Genomic DNA, 17,677 nt, shown 5'->3' with positions numbered 1-17,677 from the left:
ATTAGTGTGGCACACAGCCCAAGCTAAGAAGCCCACTTCTCAGCAGGGCCCTGGCAGCCCCTACGCAGCTTCTGGACCAAGCTGGCTCACATCTGGACAGCTCAGCGAACGAGAGGAGCAGATGGAGGAGAGTCAGCACCTTCCCATCACAGGCACTTCCCAAGGCAGGTATATGCATGTTGGTTTGTCTTTCTTTCATTGTGCAGTTACTAATGCATTCCCATTAAATGATGTTTAAATTAAATTACTTTTTTTTCCACAAAAGATGCATTTTGCAGAAATTGCACCTGTGGTTTCATGCGATGTCCACAGTTCCTCTTGGAGCTGATGCAAGACTTCAAAATTCATATTTTTGTTCTCAATGCTCATCTCTAAAGCCATGAGGAACTGGTCAAGCAAAATTTCTGCAAATGACAAAGCCTGATTCCTCTGGCTACAAAGGGCTCTCCTTTCCTCCACTCTGCTAAATACCTTATAATAACACAAGGGGCCCAGTTCTGAATCTATAAAGTCAATGGGCATTTATCTTTATGTTTCAGTGGGAGCATGATCAAAGCCTCAAGTACTTCTTGACTTGACACCAGAATCTGTTATCACTCCACTTCTAGCTGACGAAAATGACAAAGTTACTGTACCTGTCTCCATTTTTATCCAGCTGCATCTCCTCAGTGTTCCCATTGGATCCAAAGACAGTCACGAAAATACTGGCGTCAGTACCGCCGCTTTCGATGTCTCCAGTCACAACCGTGACTTCATAGAGGATCTGGTGAGGATTTGAAACAACCAGAAGGTCTCATTCAAACAGCTGTCTTTAACCCACACAAAAGCCTGGACAAAATGTTAGACAGGCTCTGCAGAGATGTGCTGCTTTGCCAGAAATGGTTACAACACGGCTGCTTGGGTTCTCTCCACACCGTGGTTCTCCGAGGCAAAGTTAGAGACTGCAGCTTGCTACAGGACCTTCCTCTTTGCAGCATCTATTACTTTTTCTGCAGATTTTCTCAGCTTAGATGATAGACTCAGAGACACACACGTTCATTTTGACAACCATATGCTTGAGGAGCGATGAAGACCTGGTAAACTTCTCCATGGGAGTCACAACCCTCAGGTCAGTGTGTGAGTTTCCAACCCTCTGCTACTGCCATCTCCTCGTGGCCCCCTCCCAGCACTCCAGACCTATGTACTACACCAAACTTTTGCCATTTTTAAAAAACAGCTCCCAAAGACACAATCTTTTCTTTCCCTTGAGTGCAAAATGTTTCCTCCAAGTGTTCAGTGTCTGTCTGGGCAACATTTACTGCAACATCCCTAATAACTTTGAATTCTATACATCTGAATGCTCTCCACAGCAGGAAAAATGCAGCTATCCTATTTCCCAGTGAGACGCACGCTGCTGCACTGAACGCAGAGTGTTCCCAGATCTCGCACATTAAAGGTATGCCAATCTGTGAAAAGATGTTTTGCAGCGTTTTCACCTTATTAGCCTAGCTTTGTTCTTTTCTCCTGACATGTAAATGATAAGATTCAGAATAAAATATTTCAAAAGCATGTAAGTCCCAGGGGCTGACTGTGGCATTAAGACTTTCAGGCCACTTTCAAGATCATTCCTATGGTAACAAGACCTCTGGATTTAAGAGGTGGAAGAATAAGAAGAAACAGCCCCAACAAAACATATTTCAAATAGTGCACTGCTAGGCAAGTTTTATTGGCCTGAATTGTGATTGCCACATAAATAAGCAGTGCAAAGAAATAATGTCACGGAAAAGATTATTTTTCATATTTGTTCAGTCCTGAGTAACCTGCCCATCTCATATTCCTCCACACACATTTTACATCAGAGCATCATATTTGCTCCAGGTGGGAGAAGAAAAACTTTTACAAACACATTGAATGCTTTTAATGACTGTGGTGGACATTAGTTTCTCTATGTATGAGAAGGCAAATACTCAATTTAAAACACAAATTGGGAATATCAAGCCAAGAAGAAAATTAAATTCAAATGGGTATGTATGGCTATGCAAGAGCCAAGCAAAACCAAACCAAAAAAAGCATGGACTTTCCCAAAGCCGTTAAAGGTATTAGTCTTCTTTGAACTCTAAAAAAAATAAAAAATAAATTAAACTCAGTTTCTAACTACAGCTATTTACAAGGGAACAGTCCCAAATTCCCTCAACTAGAAGACTGATCAGAAAGTCAAATGCACACTTCTGATTTCATGTCTCAAGCAACTTCCCTGATTTCCTTCAAACATTTCAAGAAGTTTCTGGCCCAACATCACAGAAAAAAATTTAGTTAATGTGTCTATTTTTGGCATGCTTATGAAAATAACTATTCAGGATTGGGCTTTTAAAGGAAGACTGAATATAAGCCCTCATTAACATTCACTTCAATCTATAGACAAGCCATCAGCTCACCAACAGGAGTTTGGAAACCTTATCCAGGAGGTTAAACAACTGATGGGAAGTTTTTAAGTGATTAGCTTTTAACCTTGGTGTTCAGTCTGAGGGAGGTTTTTCCCCTCTTAGGTCAATTCTACCACTGAAATCTGTGTTGAGTTGTTGAATCCTTCACAGATGCTAAAAGTGTTATGTTTTCGTGTGTCTGGGGAAGAAGAAAGATTTCAGGAGAATATCTTTAGCTTGGGAATCAAGAGCAGTGTAAAGAAAAATTAATGTACTATGAAAGTGTAACCTCACTGTAAACAGGAACACATCTATAGAGATTTTAAATTGCCATACAGGCATTAAACACAGTATTATTTTCCCATTCATCCAGACTGTTGTTTCTCTTATAAATCTTACATTCAAAATCAACATAGCTCACCTTTTCAATCTGTACTTGGTGGAAATATGGCATAGCACACATTACTTCAAATTTCATATGTAAGGATGAAAAGACTATACAGGTTTTTTAATTGCTTATTCAACTTTAATCAGTTATTCATTTCAAAGATCAACCTTACAAATATTTCCATATTTCAACAACTTCCAAATATTATTAGTTTCTAACTGAGTTCAGTTTCCCTACCTCATACTAGAAAAGCTGACATGTAGCCGTACTATACAGAGATTAAAACATCTCCACTACTCTAATTTGGTGAGTTAGAAGTATCTCCTCAAACAGAACATGATGGAGTTAGATTGCAGCAAAGTGTTCACCTTGCAGCTGCCCCACTCTACGGGTGCTCCAGGTGTGGTGACAGGATAAGGACATGATGCTGAACTGTGTCCTGCCTGCTCTGCCCTACCCGGTCCTTCTGCCCGTGCCACAGCTGCATCCAGCCAGCATTATTAAACAGTGCTCTAAGTGATAATGACATTAAACCATTCCTAAAGATTTTGCTAAAGAAATAACAAAGAAATCCTCTGCAAATAAAAGGCCCAAACCACATGTAGAAGACAAAGTATGAGAACTGCTGACACAATCTATATCAGCACAGGTCCATGCAGCAGCTAAAGATGCAGGATGAGCCTAGAGCCTACCTTGAGGCCAACGTTAACACAGTCCGCATCCAGGATGTTGAGGATTCGTGAGGTGAGACCATCACCTTTGTCTCTGGCCAGCCAGCACTTACAGACAAAGTTATACATGACGCCTTTGGTGGGCACAACGATGGTGAGCTCTTCCACCAGCCAGCAGCTCTCAGGGGTAGCACCATCATGCCCCACCTGTGAGAAAACAGCTGCTGGTTAGAGGGGATTTCTTCAGAGAGACCCCGATTAGATGTTTGAACTAGTGATGAGGGATTAGGAGTGTTGACTACATACATTGTCACACAAACCCCATCCACAGTGGAATGGAGCAAGCTACAATACAGTTCCCACCATTGCTGCCCAACAAGGTAGCTGATGTGAGCAAGGAAGCTCAGGTCATCTGCTGCTGTGCATGAGGGAAGGCAGGACACTGCCCGTCCCAAAACTAAGCAAGGTAGACTGGACTGAACTACATGAAAAGATGTCTAGTCTCTTACTACTCTACTTCTGCTCCAATCACCTCTATCTGCTAGTTTTCTGATCTCTACAGACCCATGTCTCTATCTTTCCAACCCCTTCCACTGCTGTTGCAACACTTAGAAGTGACTATCCAAAGCTTCATAGTCAAGATGAAAGATGCAGCTAGGCAGACAACCACATGTATTATTCAAGCAGTCCTTCCTTCACAAAACCACATCTAAGTCAACTATATGTATCAAGTTGTTTCTCTGCTTCCCATCTCCTTAAACTGCAAAAGCTCCATGTTTGTACAGGAGCCAGCAGATGTACATCTGCAGCTGGTTGATTTTCAAGGACCACCTCGTCCATGCTCAAGAATGGTCCATCCTGGAGAGCAGAAAGTCATGCAAGACTGGTAGGAAGTCTGCATGGATGAACAAGGGGCTCCTGACAAAACTCAAATGGAAAAAGGAAGAATACTAGAGGTTGCAGTAATACAGAGACACTGCCCATGCATGCAGGGGTGAGGTTAGGAAAGCCAAAGTTCACCTGGAGCTGAGTCTGGCAAGGGCCATGAAGAGCAGCAAGCAATGCTCCTGTAGGTATATCAGCAGCAAAAGGATGCCAATGGTGCAAACTTCTCCAAGAAACTGCATGTGTCCCTCTTACAGAATGTGGGTAATTCATCCCAGGGCACACTTATAAGCATAATTATGTATCCCAGCTGATGTTCGAAACTCAGTCAGCCAGTCATGCCAATGAGCTATCTGTACATAAATGGTTGAATAAAAGAGCTACCTACAGTTCATTATTTTCAGAGCAAGTGTTGTTTGTATTGTCACTAGGAAAATGAGGCCCTTAGCTCTCACTGTTTTTATTTTTAAATTATTAGGATATTTAGGGTTGCTCAGTAAATAATTTTTAATAACAGGTTCATCTAGGGTGATATATCTGTGGTATCTTTTTTTTCCCCAAAAACCAAGTGATCTTTTTTATCTGACCGTCTCAGCCATCACTGCTATTAGGAGTATTATTACTATACTAATGTCTGTGCAGCTGCAGAAAATTAGAGTTAACCACTAGGGAAATTCAAGTCTACAATGGATGCATTAATTCTCAGATTCCTGGGGTGTGAGGTGAATGGGAATATAACACTTGCCTTCTCATTCGCTCTCTGTCAGCTTGGCTGCCCTTCTCCAAACCCAAAGGCCCTCTGAGAGTCTCCACACAGCCTCGCGAGACCTGTTGCAGGATGGCACAGATGAGGCAGTGGGGAAACTCAGGCCAATGGCTCTGCAGTGAAGCAGGGACGGAGCAGTCGGAGGGAAAATCCCAATGAGCCCACTGAGGTCTGCTGCTTTTTTGGGTTCATTACAGATACTTCTTAAAGCATCAATCCAAGACATTGCTAGGTACCAGATTTTCACAGCAACCTTTAACTCCTTTGGTGTCAGTGACTGGCCAGAAGAAAGCATCCTGCATATCTGGTTGCCTTTGAGAACCTGCACACAAGCAGATTTCCAAGGGCTCTTACACTGTTGTAAAGTCTGGGATAAACTCATCCAGTGCTGAGTCTTCCTTATGGCTGGTCTTTTAGAGCAGAGCACTGGGACTTGTCTTTCAATTCCAAGCAAATCTTTAGATAGACCATGTCAATACAGTGAAGGATCCAAAGCCATGGCCACACCAGCAGTGTAGCCTGGACGTGCATACCAATATCACAACAAGTTGTTTGGGCTGAGATATTTGAACTAAGGTGCACAAGTCCATGGGACCTGATGAGTTGCATCCATGGGTCTTGAGGGAACTGGCAGATGAAGTGGCCAGGCCACTTTCCATCATATTTGAGAAGTCCTGGCAGTCTGGTGAAGTTCCCGCCTACTGGAAGAGGGGAAACATAACCCCCATGTTTAAGAAGGGAAAAAAAGAATACCCAGGGAACTACAGGCCGGTCAGTCTCACCTGTGTGCCTGGCAAGATCATGGAGCAGATACTCCTGGAGACTATGCTCAGGCATATGGAAAACAAGAAGGTGATTGGTGACAGCCAACACAGCTTCATTAAGGGCAAATCATGCCTGACAAATTTGGTGGCCTTCTATGATGGGGTTACAGCCTTGGTGGATAAGGGAAGGGCAGCTGATGTCATCTACCTGGACTCGTGCAAGGCATTTGACACTGTCCCACACAACATCCTTGTCTCTAAATTGGAGAGACATGGATTCCATGGATGGACCACTCGGTGGATAAGGAATTGGCTGGATGGTCGCTCTCAAAGACTTGTGGTCAGCGGCTCAATGTCCAAGTGGAGATCAGTGACAAATGGCTTTCCTCAGGGGTGGGTACTGGGACCAGCACTGTTCAACATCTTTGTCGGCGACATGGACAGTGGGATCGAGTGCACCCTCAGCAAGTTTGCCAACGACACCAAGCTGCATGGTGTGGTCGACACGCTGGAGGGAAGGGATGCCATCCAGAGGGACCTTGACAGGCTGGAGAGGTGGGCCCGTGCAAACCGCATGAAGTTCAACAAGGCCAAGTGCAAGGTCCTGCACGTGGGTCAGGGCAATCCCAAGCACAGTTACAGGCTGGGCAGGGAATGGATTGAAAGCAGCCCTGAGGAGAAGGACTTGGGGGTGTTGATTGATGAGAAGCTCAACATGAGCTGGCAGTGTGCGCTTGCAGCCCAGAAAGCCAACCATGTCCTGGGCTGCATCAAAAGAGGTGTGACCAGCAGGTCGACGGAGGTGATCCTGCCCCTCTACTCTGCTCTGGTGAGACCCCACCTGGAGTACTGCATCCAGCTCTGGGGTCCCCAGGACAAGAAAGACATGGAGCTGTTGGAGAGAGTCCAAGGGAGGCCACGAAGCTGATCAGAGGGCTGGAGCACCTCTCCTATGAGGACAGGCTGAGAGAGTTGGGGTTGTTCAGCCTGGAGAAAAGGTGGCTCCAGGGAGATCTAATTGTGGCTTTCCAGTACCTGAAGGGGCCTACAGGAAAGATGGTGAGGGACTGTTTATCAGGGAGTGTAGTGACAGGACAAGGGGGAATGGGTTTAAGCTGAAAGAGGGTCAATTTAGATTAGATGTTAGAAAGAAATTCTTCCCTGTGAGGGTGGTGAGGTGCTGGAACAGGTTGCCCATAGAGGTTGTGGAGGTCCCTGGAAGTGTTTAAGACCAGGTTGGATGGGGCTTTGGGTAACCTGGTCTAGTGGAGGGTGTCCCTGCCCATGGCAGGGGGTTGGAACTAGATGGGCTTTGAGGTCCCTTCTAACCCAAACCATTCTATGATTCTATGGTTCTATGAACTAAATAGAATGACAGAATTTCAAAGGCAGCTAGATCCTTGGGCTGTTTGAAAATCTTTAGAACTCATTCCCACTGTCCTTGAGGACACTGTTGAGTACTTCACAGCGCCCAGACTAAGATGCACAATTTGCACCGGGCAGCTTGCAATCACATTGAAACCAAACACAACAACAGGGGAAAATGGGAGAGAATTTAAGCTGTAGATAGAAGGAAAAGATGCCAAAACAGTGGGATTTCTTGCTTTTTCTGGAAGGTGCAGAGAATCTTAGAGACACCTGAGGGTCACCCAGGATCAGGTCCCTAGTCAGTGAGGGACTGGACTTGCAAAACTTTACACTCCATCACACTTTACTCCATGTTTGTGATGGAGAAAGGCTCTGAACCAGAAGTGTTTTAGAAATGCAGACAAATGCAGGACTCTTCTGATCATACCTGTGTCTCTCTGCAGCAACAGCAGTCTAGGAACAGAGATACTTTCATTCATTAGGAGAAGAAATATTAAAACTTGTTTTAAGAACACAGTATAAAGTGCCTATACCCAATAACTTGTATTATTTATTTTCATGTCAGCGTGTCTATTAAAGTACACCAGTAGTAAATATTATATCTGTAGGCTGACAAGACAGGTATAAATGGGCCCCTTTCAAATTACTTCATGTTCCACTGTTTCTGCTTTCACTACAGTATATTTGCAGAAGGAGAATAATATGAAACTAGAAGTGGCATCATGCTGCAAATCTTAGGATCCTACTAAATCCTGAAGTCTACTGCCTGGGTTATACAGAGGGCTTCTGGAAACTTATTCCCCATGCTATGCTATTTTCACATGATAACTCATATTCAGAACTGCTTGCCTTCTTCCAGAAGCAGCCAAATGCCAAATCTGAGAACGAACGGTTCCTCTCTGTTCCCAAGTAGATAACTAGCAATTTTCTGCATGTCCTTGAACACTGCAATTTTCTACAAGGAAAATATGGACTGATTCCACGGCAACCACAGCAGACTGGCACATCGATGTCATTGCAGGGATGTGGATCAACTAGAAGAGACCTTCCAAGCAGAGGGCACTACATGAAGGAGGCAGAAGGTCAGGAGCAGACAGCTCCTGCAGCCACGAGCTCGGGGTTGCAAACTAAAAGGGAAAAATGAGCAAGAGGTGAGGCAGCAGACAGGTGAGATCACTAAGGACAGGGGTGAAAGAGTGCAGAAGACCATCACCCAGCTTGAAAGCTATACGTTATTTCTTTTTCTAGCTCCACATTTAATTTCATTTACAATCTTTTATCTTCTTTCCCATTTGTAATCTTTTTCAAATTATATTTTTCATTGCTTCTGCCTATTTCCAAGTATCTGCTCCTATTTTCTCCTATTCTCCACCCTTTCCTCATCCTATTCACTGCCTCTTTTCCAACATCCCTTTCTATTTGTTTCTTTGGCCTGCTCTTTCTGTCTCTCTGACACTGAGGGGTTATACTGGCTTCTTCCTCCCTCTCTATCCCAGCCCATGACTGTTTCCATCTGCACACAGTCTGGAAGAGAAAGATTTATGCACTTATTTCACTTTCAAGGTTTGATGGGCTAGACAGAAAGTGCCACTAATACTCATAATAACCAGGCATTTTGAATGCGTTAGGAAGATAGCTTGATAATAAACTCAAGTCTAGTACGGAGACTTCTCAAGGTGTCAGAATACATTGCTTGAACAAAAGGTAATGGGAGTGCTTCAGTCTATCAGCTGCTACAACAGGACATACAACTGCAAAGATTCTTAAATTAATTAGGATTTCTCTCTTTATGTTTCTTTCACTCATCTCCCTCTGAATACACAAGCATATGCACCAACAGGTAGGTTTACTGCAACACAGGGCATGGGGTAAAAATAAAATTAAATAGGCTCTTGAAGTTCTCAGATGCTGTGGGTTTCAGCTCTTGGAGGCTGGAGCAGGCTTTCAGGAGATGGAACTGCCACATGAAACAAGAATGATGTACACAAACGCGTTGGAAGATTCATGTGAAGTTTAAGCTCAGTGATGGAAAGTCTATGCAAATTCTGTCTCCCTGAGCCATAGCAGAAAAAATGGCTCCTGTACTGAAATCTATTTGTGTGCATTCCTTATGAACAATGATTAATTTTCTTCTCTAAGCTTGGGTCCTCCAAGCTGTGAAAACAGTTTTCATGTTTAGCTAGAAAATTATACAAGATGTGTTTCTCAGTGCAGATACAATTTATGAAAGCCAGCTGGAAGTACTGTAAAAATCAGCTAGGAAAAAGATTGATGGAGGACTGCATCCTGGGAACCTTCACTGCGTCTGTCATTAACTAAGAAAAAACAGTACCAGAGATGGGACAAAACCGGGACATGTCACAACTTCCTTATAATTCAAAATTGTCTTCTGCCTCCCAAGGATCTTGGTTTTGTGAGATGTAAAGAGTACTTATTTTCAGGTCTGGACACATGTGAAATCTCATTAGCACATCCCTGTTTCCATTCCTTTTAGATGCAAGTGCCTTTCCTTCACTGCTAAGAATAACAGGAAAGTGTGCTGGTTTTGGCCACATACTTCATATGCTTCCAGTACTTGCGCTGCATTCACAAATTACCTCCACTTTTTTGATCTCTCCAACATCTAGGCCCCAAACAGAGAATTTCTCTACTGAGCCATCTGCAAACTCGTCTTTTCCTTCTGGGAGATCCAGCCACAGCCTCTCCGTCCGCACTTTCTGAGGACCCATGATGATGATGTACACTCGGCTGTCGGTGCTGGAGTCGTATTCTGTGCCCGTCGTGACGGTGATGTGGTAGGGGATCACTGCAACAAACAGAGGTTTATCATCAGAAAACCCACACACATACACATTTACACGAGACTTCAGAAAGTCAGGGACTCATCCCATCAGAGTGTATGCTAAATAGGTTCACATCCCATTGAACTCGTTCGGAGAAGGGATAATACCACACTTCACTGGGCTACAAATGTGCGTGGGAGACTGCTTTCCCATACACACTTGGGACTGAATTCTGCAAGGGTGAATTTCCCCAGACAACCCCACTGGCTGCAGGGAGGCTGTAAGTTCAGATTTCTCCCTAACAGACGACAGAACAGCAAAGGGCTTGAATCCTTATTTACACCAAGAGACCTTCCTGAAGATGAGACTGAGCACCTAAATCTTAAATAGGCTATTAGACCAAAGTGATCTTACACTCACCATTCGATAAAGGCAAATAAATCTATGCTGACTCCAAGGTAAACCATCGCTGACTGAATGTCCCAGTACAACTGCAAATGTTCTCCTTTGTGCTTCGTTCAAGGACCGCTGTGATCTATGGGGCAGCTCAGGGTTTCAGCATCCCTTTGCAAATCCAGGCAAACTATGAATAATCCTTGTATTAAAGGTAGGTCACTCCATAATTTTACACATCATATAATAATATTGGTTAGGGGAAAAACCTCCAGGGCAAGTCTTGGGACGTAGCAGGTTTTTTCTGTGGTTTTCAGAAATTTCAGTTCAGCTGTTAAAAGGGAGGAAGTGCCAGACTGCTTTTCAAGTGCTTTCCAAAAGCTCATTTGGGTAAACTGGGCGGGTGGTGCAGAATTAGATGTTGAATACTCGTTTGATTTCTCAGAACATTTGTGCAGGGCTGTTCAAACCATTCTGACAAGACTCGGAGCTCTGAAACTTGCCTTATCACAGACTCAAAACTCAGCCTGGCTTCATCATCTCTTTTTCGATTAAAAAAAAAAAGGGGGGGGGGTTTATAAACCTTGGCAAAAAACTTGGTTGGTTTTCAAATCATCTGGGATTGACATCTGATTTTGCTTTATGATGACTAACATTTTTGGGGTGGCAGTCACACTAGAAACTCACATCAAACTCAGAATATGTGTGCAATATCAAGGAAGGCACAAATTCATGCTGACCAAATCTGTTCTTACCTCTGGACAGAGCAGAACCCAAAGAGAATCATTCAGCCCCAGTCTGAGGATTTTGTGTACCAACACAAAATGAAGTGATGATTAGGCAAGACTTGTTCTCCCCTTTATGGTGTCATTTACATTTCAGTGTGCACATCAGCATAATGATATGCAATGCATTCTTCACAAAATAACCAGTGGAGCTGCTGGTATTAGCAGGAGAAAGGGCTTAGCTGTAGGCAAGACAGATTTTATAAGAATATGTTGAGGGGTAATGTTTAGAACAGCTCCAGACTCCTCTTTTAAATAAAGTATATTTTGAACAGGGACAAAATTTTCTATTACACAGTTTTTGCCCTGTTTCCTGTGACAGACTAAGATCACAGAACTACTGGGATTTCCAACTGGTGTTGCATGCTAAAGCCAAAGTATTTGAAACACCTATTTAAAAAATGAGAACTATGAGAAATTGTTATCATTTCCTACTTTAAATAATGGATACAGAGACATGGAATATCTTGCTACCAGACAGCAGGACACACTGCTGTTCTTTCCTCTAAAAACTAGAAAAGTGATCCTTTAATTTGTTTATCTCTCCTCTCCATTGTCTCCCCCTTTCTCAGGGACTCCACAGTTCTACTTCTTCAAACATGGGAGAATGCAAAACCTGAGGTATGTGGCCACAGCAGGACACCACGGGTCCTCCAGCCCATGTCCCATGTGCAGAGTTCAGGCTGTTTGAGGGCACACATCCCCCTCACAGCAGGTTGGGTTTCATTAGGGATGTAGACCACACCATCTCCAGCACTGCCTTCAAGCATGGAGCAGGGTTCCCAGTTCAAACACAAGCAGGTTCCTAGTCAACAGGACTTTTCTCTGTGCTCCATCCTCACATCACCTCCTGCTTCTCAGAGGTAGTCACCATCTGAACATGGGAGAGTCAGAAATGGGCTGCTCAAACTGTCACTCCCTTTCTTAGGCACCTCCCACTACCACTTTCCCTAATCAACTAATTAACAGCTGGCTTTTTATCCAGCTCAGAAGGTGGTTGTCTGGCTCACAGAGTCCATCTTATCTGACATTCCCTCAAGATGAAGTTTTCTTAATGAGACCATGTCACTGCAACAGAGAGAGTGGTGATGACGAGCTCCAGGACTCAGAGAAGAAAGACCACCCTGGCACAGCGGGGATGATGGGAACTATCCCAGCTCTGCTAGAGATGGGTTCTCATGGGAGATGCTGACGTTTTACCCATTATTTGTGAAACTACACAGAATGCCAACACGGCAGATGTTATCCATTGTCTCAACACAGAAATAATATCAGAAGAAACATGGGAATCGATTATTTTTCATTGGAACACAATATGGGATTATAAAAGAAGGATTGCCCCGAGACACATGGTTTACAGATCAGGTTAAGCAATGTGCAGCATTATGTCTGCGTCAGAACTTAAAGGTGTGGGACGTGCAACCCAGGTATCGCATCACAACCAGCTACTGGGCACCAGCTGAGCTGCAGTAACCATTTGTGTGAGTTCCCTTGGACCATGTCTGTGAAAGCTATCTCAAACTCCTAAGCTAAATTACATCATTTTACACTTGGCTTACCATGGAAGTTTAAGATAAGTTTAATTATTTTGCACTTGCTGTGGACTAAGAGCACATATACAGACAGAAACTGTGACAGCTGCTGCCCAGTTACTTGTTACAACACATTATCTTAACCATACATCTAAACTCTTAATCTAAAGATAAAAGACTCTGTGTAGGATGACAACAAACAATAAGTGCAATTTAGATGGTAAGTCATTGTCCTGGAACACAGAGGTGGTTAATCAAAAGGTACATAAATATAGAGAAAAAAAAAAGCTTGTGTGGTAATGAAGTTATAAGGAAATATCGATGGACTGGGGAAGTTTTCCACAAAGGTTAACCTCAGCTGATGGATACTGATCTTCCATCCAGACTTCCTTCACAGCCAGGACGGAAACAAAACCTGCACAACTTTCCCACTTCATATTGGACACAGCCGAGCAAGACTGGCCTTCCTGCATGAAAGCTGGCCTTTGCAGACACAGTCCAGCGTATTTCACTTTTTATAACTTGCAATCCAGAAACAGATTTTTCTTTTATATTTGGCTTTGCTTTGTCTCAGGAACCAGAGCCTAAAGATGAAACTCTACACTAGAGCCATCAACTCTTTCCATCAGTTATTTGAGTGAGAACCTCAGTCCGGAGTTCATGGACTCCTTGTCTTTCAGTGACAGCATTTGCAGACCCTCCTCTTCTGCCCAATTATAAGAGAATCCACCTTATAGAAAGGAACAAACTCACCTGAGTGCTCCCAGGCAAAGCTTGTTTTGTGAGAGCCAAGGCTTACCTGTGCTCGTGCTCAGCTCCCCGTATCCCACTCCCCTCCTAAAATAAATCACATTTAAACTCATACTAAACAGACATCTGTGGTGATGAGGTACTACTAACCTAATCCTGAAAAGGGGAGATGGCTTAAGCGTGGTCTCAGGAAATTCAAAGCCTTCTTTAGTAATTCAGATCTAATATGCTACATGAAACATCATCTTGAGTAGGTAGGTCAAAGAGATATAGGAGGAAAAAAAAGAGCTGACCAGCAACAAGAGCTACTTTAAGGAATCATGTGGAAAAGAGCTCCTGATAATCCAAGGGAGGCTCTTTTAGTGAGAGCATGTCTGACTATGGTCCCTCTCACTGCAAAGAGATTTGGATGCTCTGAAGGACACATCAAACAAAATTATACAAAATTTGCATAAATTATTCCCTTAATGCTATCAGACCCCACTGTTCAGAGGGCAGTGTCACTTCTCCCCACCTCTGAAGTGCTGTCTGCAATGAAGTTGTTGGTGGAGGAAGAGGAAGAGGCAGTATGATTCCTCAGGTGAGTGGGTTTCTTTCTGAGGAGGCCCTATGGATGTTGTTGACTAGCTCCTTTTCCACATTTGGTGATGTGGATGCACTCATCTAACTATAGGCATCTGAGGCACACGGTTTGGGATTGTAGTTGCCCATAGAGGTCCCCTGTGCCTTTTACCTCACCACAACAGAAAACAAGGCATACCCTTGAATAACCACCTAACGATACTGTCACATTGTCCAAAGCACCTCACTGTTTGCAGAACTTATGTCTGCTGGCAATGGAGAAGTTAATTCTGACAACATCACAAATTTCCACAGGAGACAAAGAGGGTTGGAAACATTGAATTTGCTGTGAACTTCATGGCTTATTCCACTGTTAGGATCGGAGAGCTGTAGCTACAGCCACAAACACAGAAACACAAGCACTGATCCAGCAATTCCCAAAGCGGTCACAAGGTGAAGAGAAGCAATTCGCTGTTCTGCCTCTCCTTGCTCTTCACCAGAATGAACACAACCTCTCAAGCACTGAAAGCCAAGAACACATGCATGCATGCACACAATCAAACATGGTGCTCACTTACGTGTTCCTTCTTCTGCTGCCTTGACCAAGCTGGATTTTTTCATCTCCTTCAGGTTTGCATTGCTGTCCTGACTCGACAGGCTGAGAGACAAGTCATCCAGGCTGTTTCGCTCGCCATCATAGCTCTAGTTGGAAGGCATGTATGGGAGGGTAATGAGGTTGAGTGCTCAGGTGTTGCCAGCTGTTCCCATGTGCCTCCAAGAACAACATGAGAAGAAATCCCTGTAGTTCCCCAGGTAGCTTTTTGCTCAGTGTAGCTCAAATAAACGTGACTTGTAATTTACTGCAGGTTATTAGTTTCCTTCATTGGTAACCTTGACAGGTCATTTTGGATGCATGTTATAATAGAAAACATAATGGACATGACAGACTTTAATGGTGTGTTGTGACTTTGCTACCTCTGTAAGAAACAGCCACAGAAAATTCAGATGGATGTGATGGTGCCAGATGTGTTTATCATCAGGGCACACTGTGGTATCAGACTAATTGACCTGGTACAAGCCAAAGAGTGTATGGGGGAGAGTACTGCAAAGCTGAATGATACAAAACATCTATTGCATTTGAGGAGTTAGTGAAGATGCGTTCAGTGTCATTATCCAATAAACGTGAGGCTCTCACTACACAGTCACATGATTAAAAAAACCCCAACTATTAGCTTTTCCTCATTATGAATTAATATGAGTAACAGGGTAAGTGTGGCCACAAGAATTCATAGCATCATCTGCTGCAATTTTATAAGGGACCATATGGCAATACTCATCCATGGTGTAACTCTTCTTATATCCATTCTGTTGTATCTAGGATGAGTCTGTCCCAATTTCATTGATGATAATTTTAGTGGTAACTGTCAATTAAAATATCTACTGTATTTTGCAAAGTGGACTCCTTAAATACAATGGACTTTATCAGCTGCTGTATTATGCCTCACTGTATAGAAGCAAGAGAGGTCTATTAATCTTGTTTGCTAATTTTAATTAGTGTATGTACCTCGAATTCCAATTAGCTGTATTAGCCTGATAAAGCAGATAGAGAATGTGCAAGAAAGGGCATTTCACTAAAAACCATTCAGTGCTTTTAGCTGTAGCAAAGAAACTAGATTTTTTTAGTGTTTGGCATCAGTGGAAGGAGTTGCTGAAAAGATAAACCCATCCGGTTCAATGGGGATGAAATCAAAGGACCCAATATTTTGGCTTGAGGACTTTGCATAGTGGAACCATAACTAACCTACTTTTTGGGCACAGCAAGGAGAGCAGCAGGGACATATACCCAACTGTGCATCAGCAAGGCACTTTGACTCTCGGCTGAAGAGTTTCACTTAGACTTCTATATTTTCCTGTTGAAACTGCACATTACAGAGCTAGTGATACTGGGCTGAAAGTGGCCATAATTTCAGCACTTGTCTGAAAATCACAAATTCAGTTTGGACAAGTCAAAAAGCATGAGTCCCTAATGATCTGTCTTGGGCTTCAACCAGATATTCAATAATTTTATATTTATTAGTAGCAGTGGGTTGGGATCACAGCTTTGAGCCATAACCGTACCTGTTCATAAAGTGTACGCTCTATCTTTTTGTCCTCTTTCTTTTTAGAGAGCCAGCGCTCACACAGGAAAACAAATGACTCCTCTGTGGTCTCATCCAGGATCTCTACTTTTTCCAGGAACCAGTCAGGACTGAACATGCTATTGTCATGACGAATCTTGATCTTGTACAAAATGCCAAGGTCCACAGCCTGTATAGTAAACGTATCCTCCTGCAGGGTGTTCAACAGCAGTTGCTTCTGTTAACAAGCTCTCAACAGATCATCTACTGGACAAAAGCAAACGGAGACTACAAAGGACAATACGTGTTTAAATTCCGTCTCACATGACGGTGTTTGATTAAAAGCTTTGCAGCAGTCTACAGAGAGAGGCATATATCCACACTAAAAATGTTCTGCAGGGAAGTGTTTTGAACCCTGCTTCTGCTATTAAGGGAGCTGCACAAAATGTCGTTTTTACAACTAATTACAACGCTGCATTCCTGGAATTTTACATCCTGAATTTTAATTCTAAGTAATCTAAGGCTTTCTAATCCAGTCAGATTTGTTTGGGCAATCCAGATAAGACAATCTTTGCCATCATTACATGTGAGTATCTCCATGTGAGGCTGTGAATATGACTCATGGACTGACCACAGATTACCACTTTTGGAGTTATTTTGTCAAACACAGCTGCAGTTTAGGTTCCACCAATTTATGATGCTCTGCGGTGAATCACAATATATATTATGTACGTGCGAATCAGTTGTACGGAGGCTACGGGAATGAGAGACCTCAGGTTTTGTGTGGTCTCAAATCTGCATCTTGCAATTCAAGCCAGTTTGTACGGACCACGCTCATAATTTGTCTATCAGCGACTTCACAGAAACATCTACCCATGTGCTGTGGTGCCTGTCAGTCGTAATGCCCAGCTGACAATCCACACAAAGCATTTTGAGAGGCAATGATCAGGGTAAATGGAATCAACTAATTCATCCCAGAATTTTGCCAGAATTCATCCCAGAATTTGCCCAGAGAGACTGTGGATGCCCCACCCCTGGAAGTGTTCAAGGCCAGGTTGGATGGGGCTTTGAGCAACGTGGTCTAGTGGAGGGTGTCCCTGCCCATGGCAGGGGGGTGGAACTAGGTGATCTTTAAGGTCCCTTCTAACCCAAACCATTCTATGATTCTATGATCCCTCAGAGGAAAACTCAGCCTATGGACTTGTTAGGTTAAAGACTGTGAAATGGAAAGTGTTATTAAGCTGTTGCACGTGTACCTGTCCTCTTTCAAACTTGTTGAAGTTTGTTTCAGATTTGCTGAGTTTCCTCTCTCCTGTGTCCCCCAGATCTCCATAGATATTCAGGAAAACATTAGCATCTGTCCCAGCACCATAGATATCTCCAGTGAACACGCTGATCTTGTATGTGTGAACTGCAGAAAGAAACAGAGATGTGATTTCCAGCCAGGTGAATGATCAAGGCCTATCTTAGATACCGAAATTACATAGAAAAACGGTCCCCAAACTTTCTGCC

At 43.2% G+C, this 17,677-nt stretch overlaps 1 protein-coding gene across 2 annotated transcripts in view; it reads right to left on the bottom strand.

Annotated features, from left to right (window-relative positions):
* LOXHD1 (lipoxygenase homology PLAT domains 1) overlaps positions 1 to 17,677 on the bottom strand; it is a 150,357-nt gene that overhangs the window by 34,446 nt on the left and 98,234 nt on the right. For both annotated transcript variants that reach the window (XM_054809183.1, XM_054809184.1), the window contains 6 exons: positions 17,422 to 17,576; positions 16,167 to 16,376; positions 14,627 to 14,750; positions 9,842 to 10,050; positions 3,483 to 3,668; positions 636 to 763 (listed from right to left, as the gene is read on the bottom strand). In XM_054809183.1, coding sequence (XP_054665158.1) covers positions 636 to 763; positions 3,483 to 3,668; positions 9,842 to 10,050; positions 14,627 to 14,750; positions 16,167 to 16,376; positions 17,422 to 17,576 — 1,012 coding nt within the window. The remainder of the gene's footprint in view (positions 1 to 635; positions 764 to 3,482; positions 3,669 to 9,841; positions 10,051 to 14,626; positions 14,751 to 16,166; positions 16,377 to 17,421; positions 17,577 to 17,677) is intronic.

This window comes from Grus americana, chromosome Z (assembly GCF_028858705.1).
Source record: "Grus americana isolate bGruAme1 chromosome Z, bGruAme1.mat, whole genome shotgun sequence".
NCBI classification, from domain to species: Eukaryota; Metazoa; Chordata; class Aves; order Gruiformes; family Gruidae; genus Grus; species Grus americana.
The sequence above is the reverse complement of the archived record's forward strand: the minus strand, read 5'-3'. Positions and strand labels throughout refer to the sequence as shown.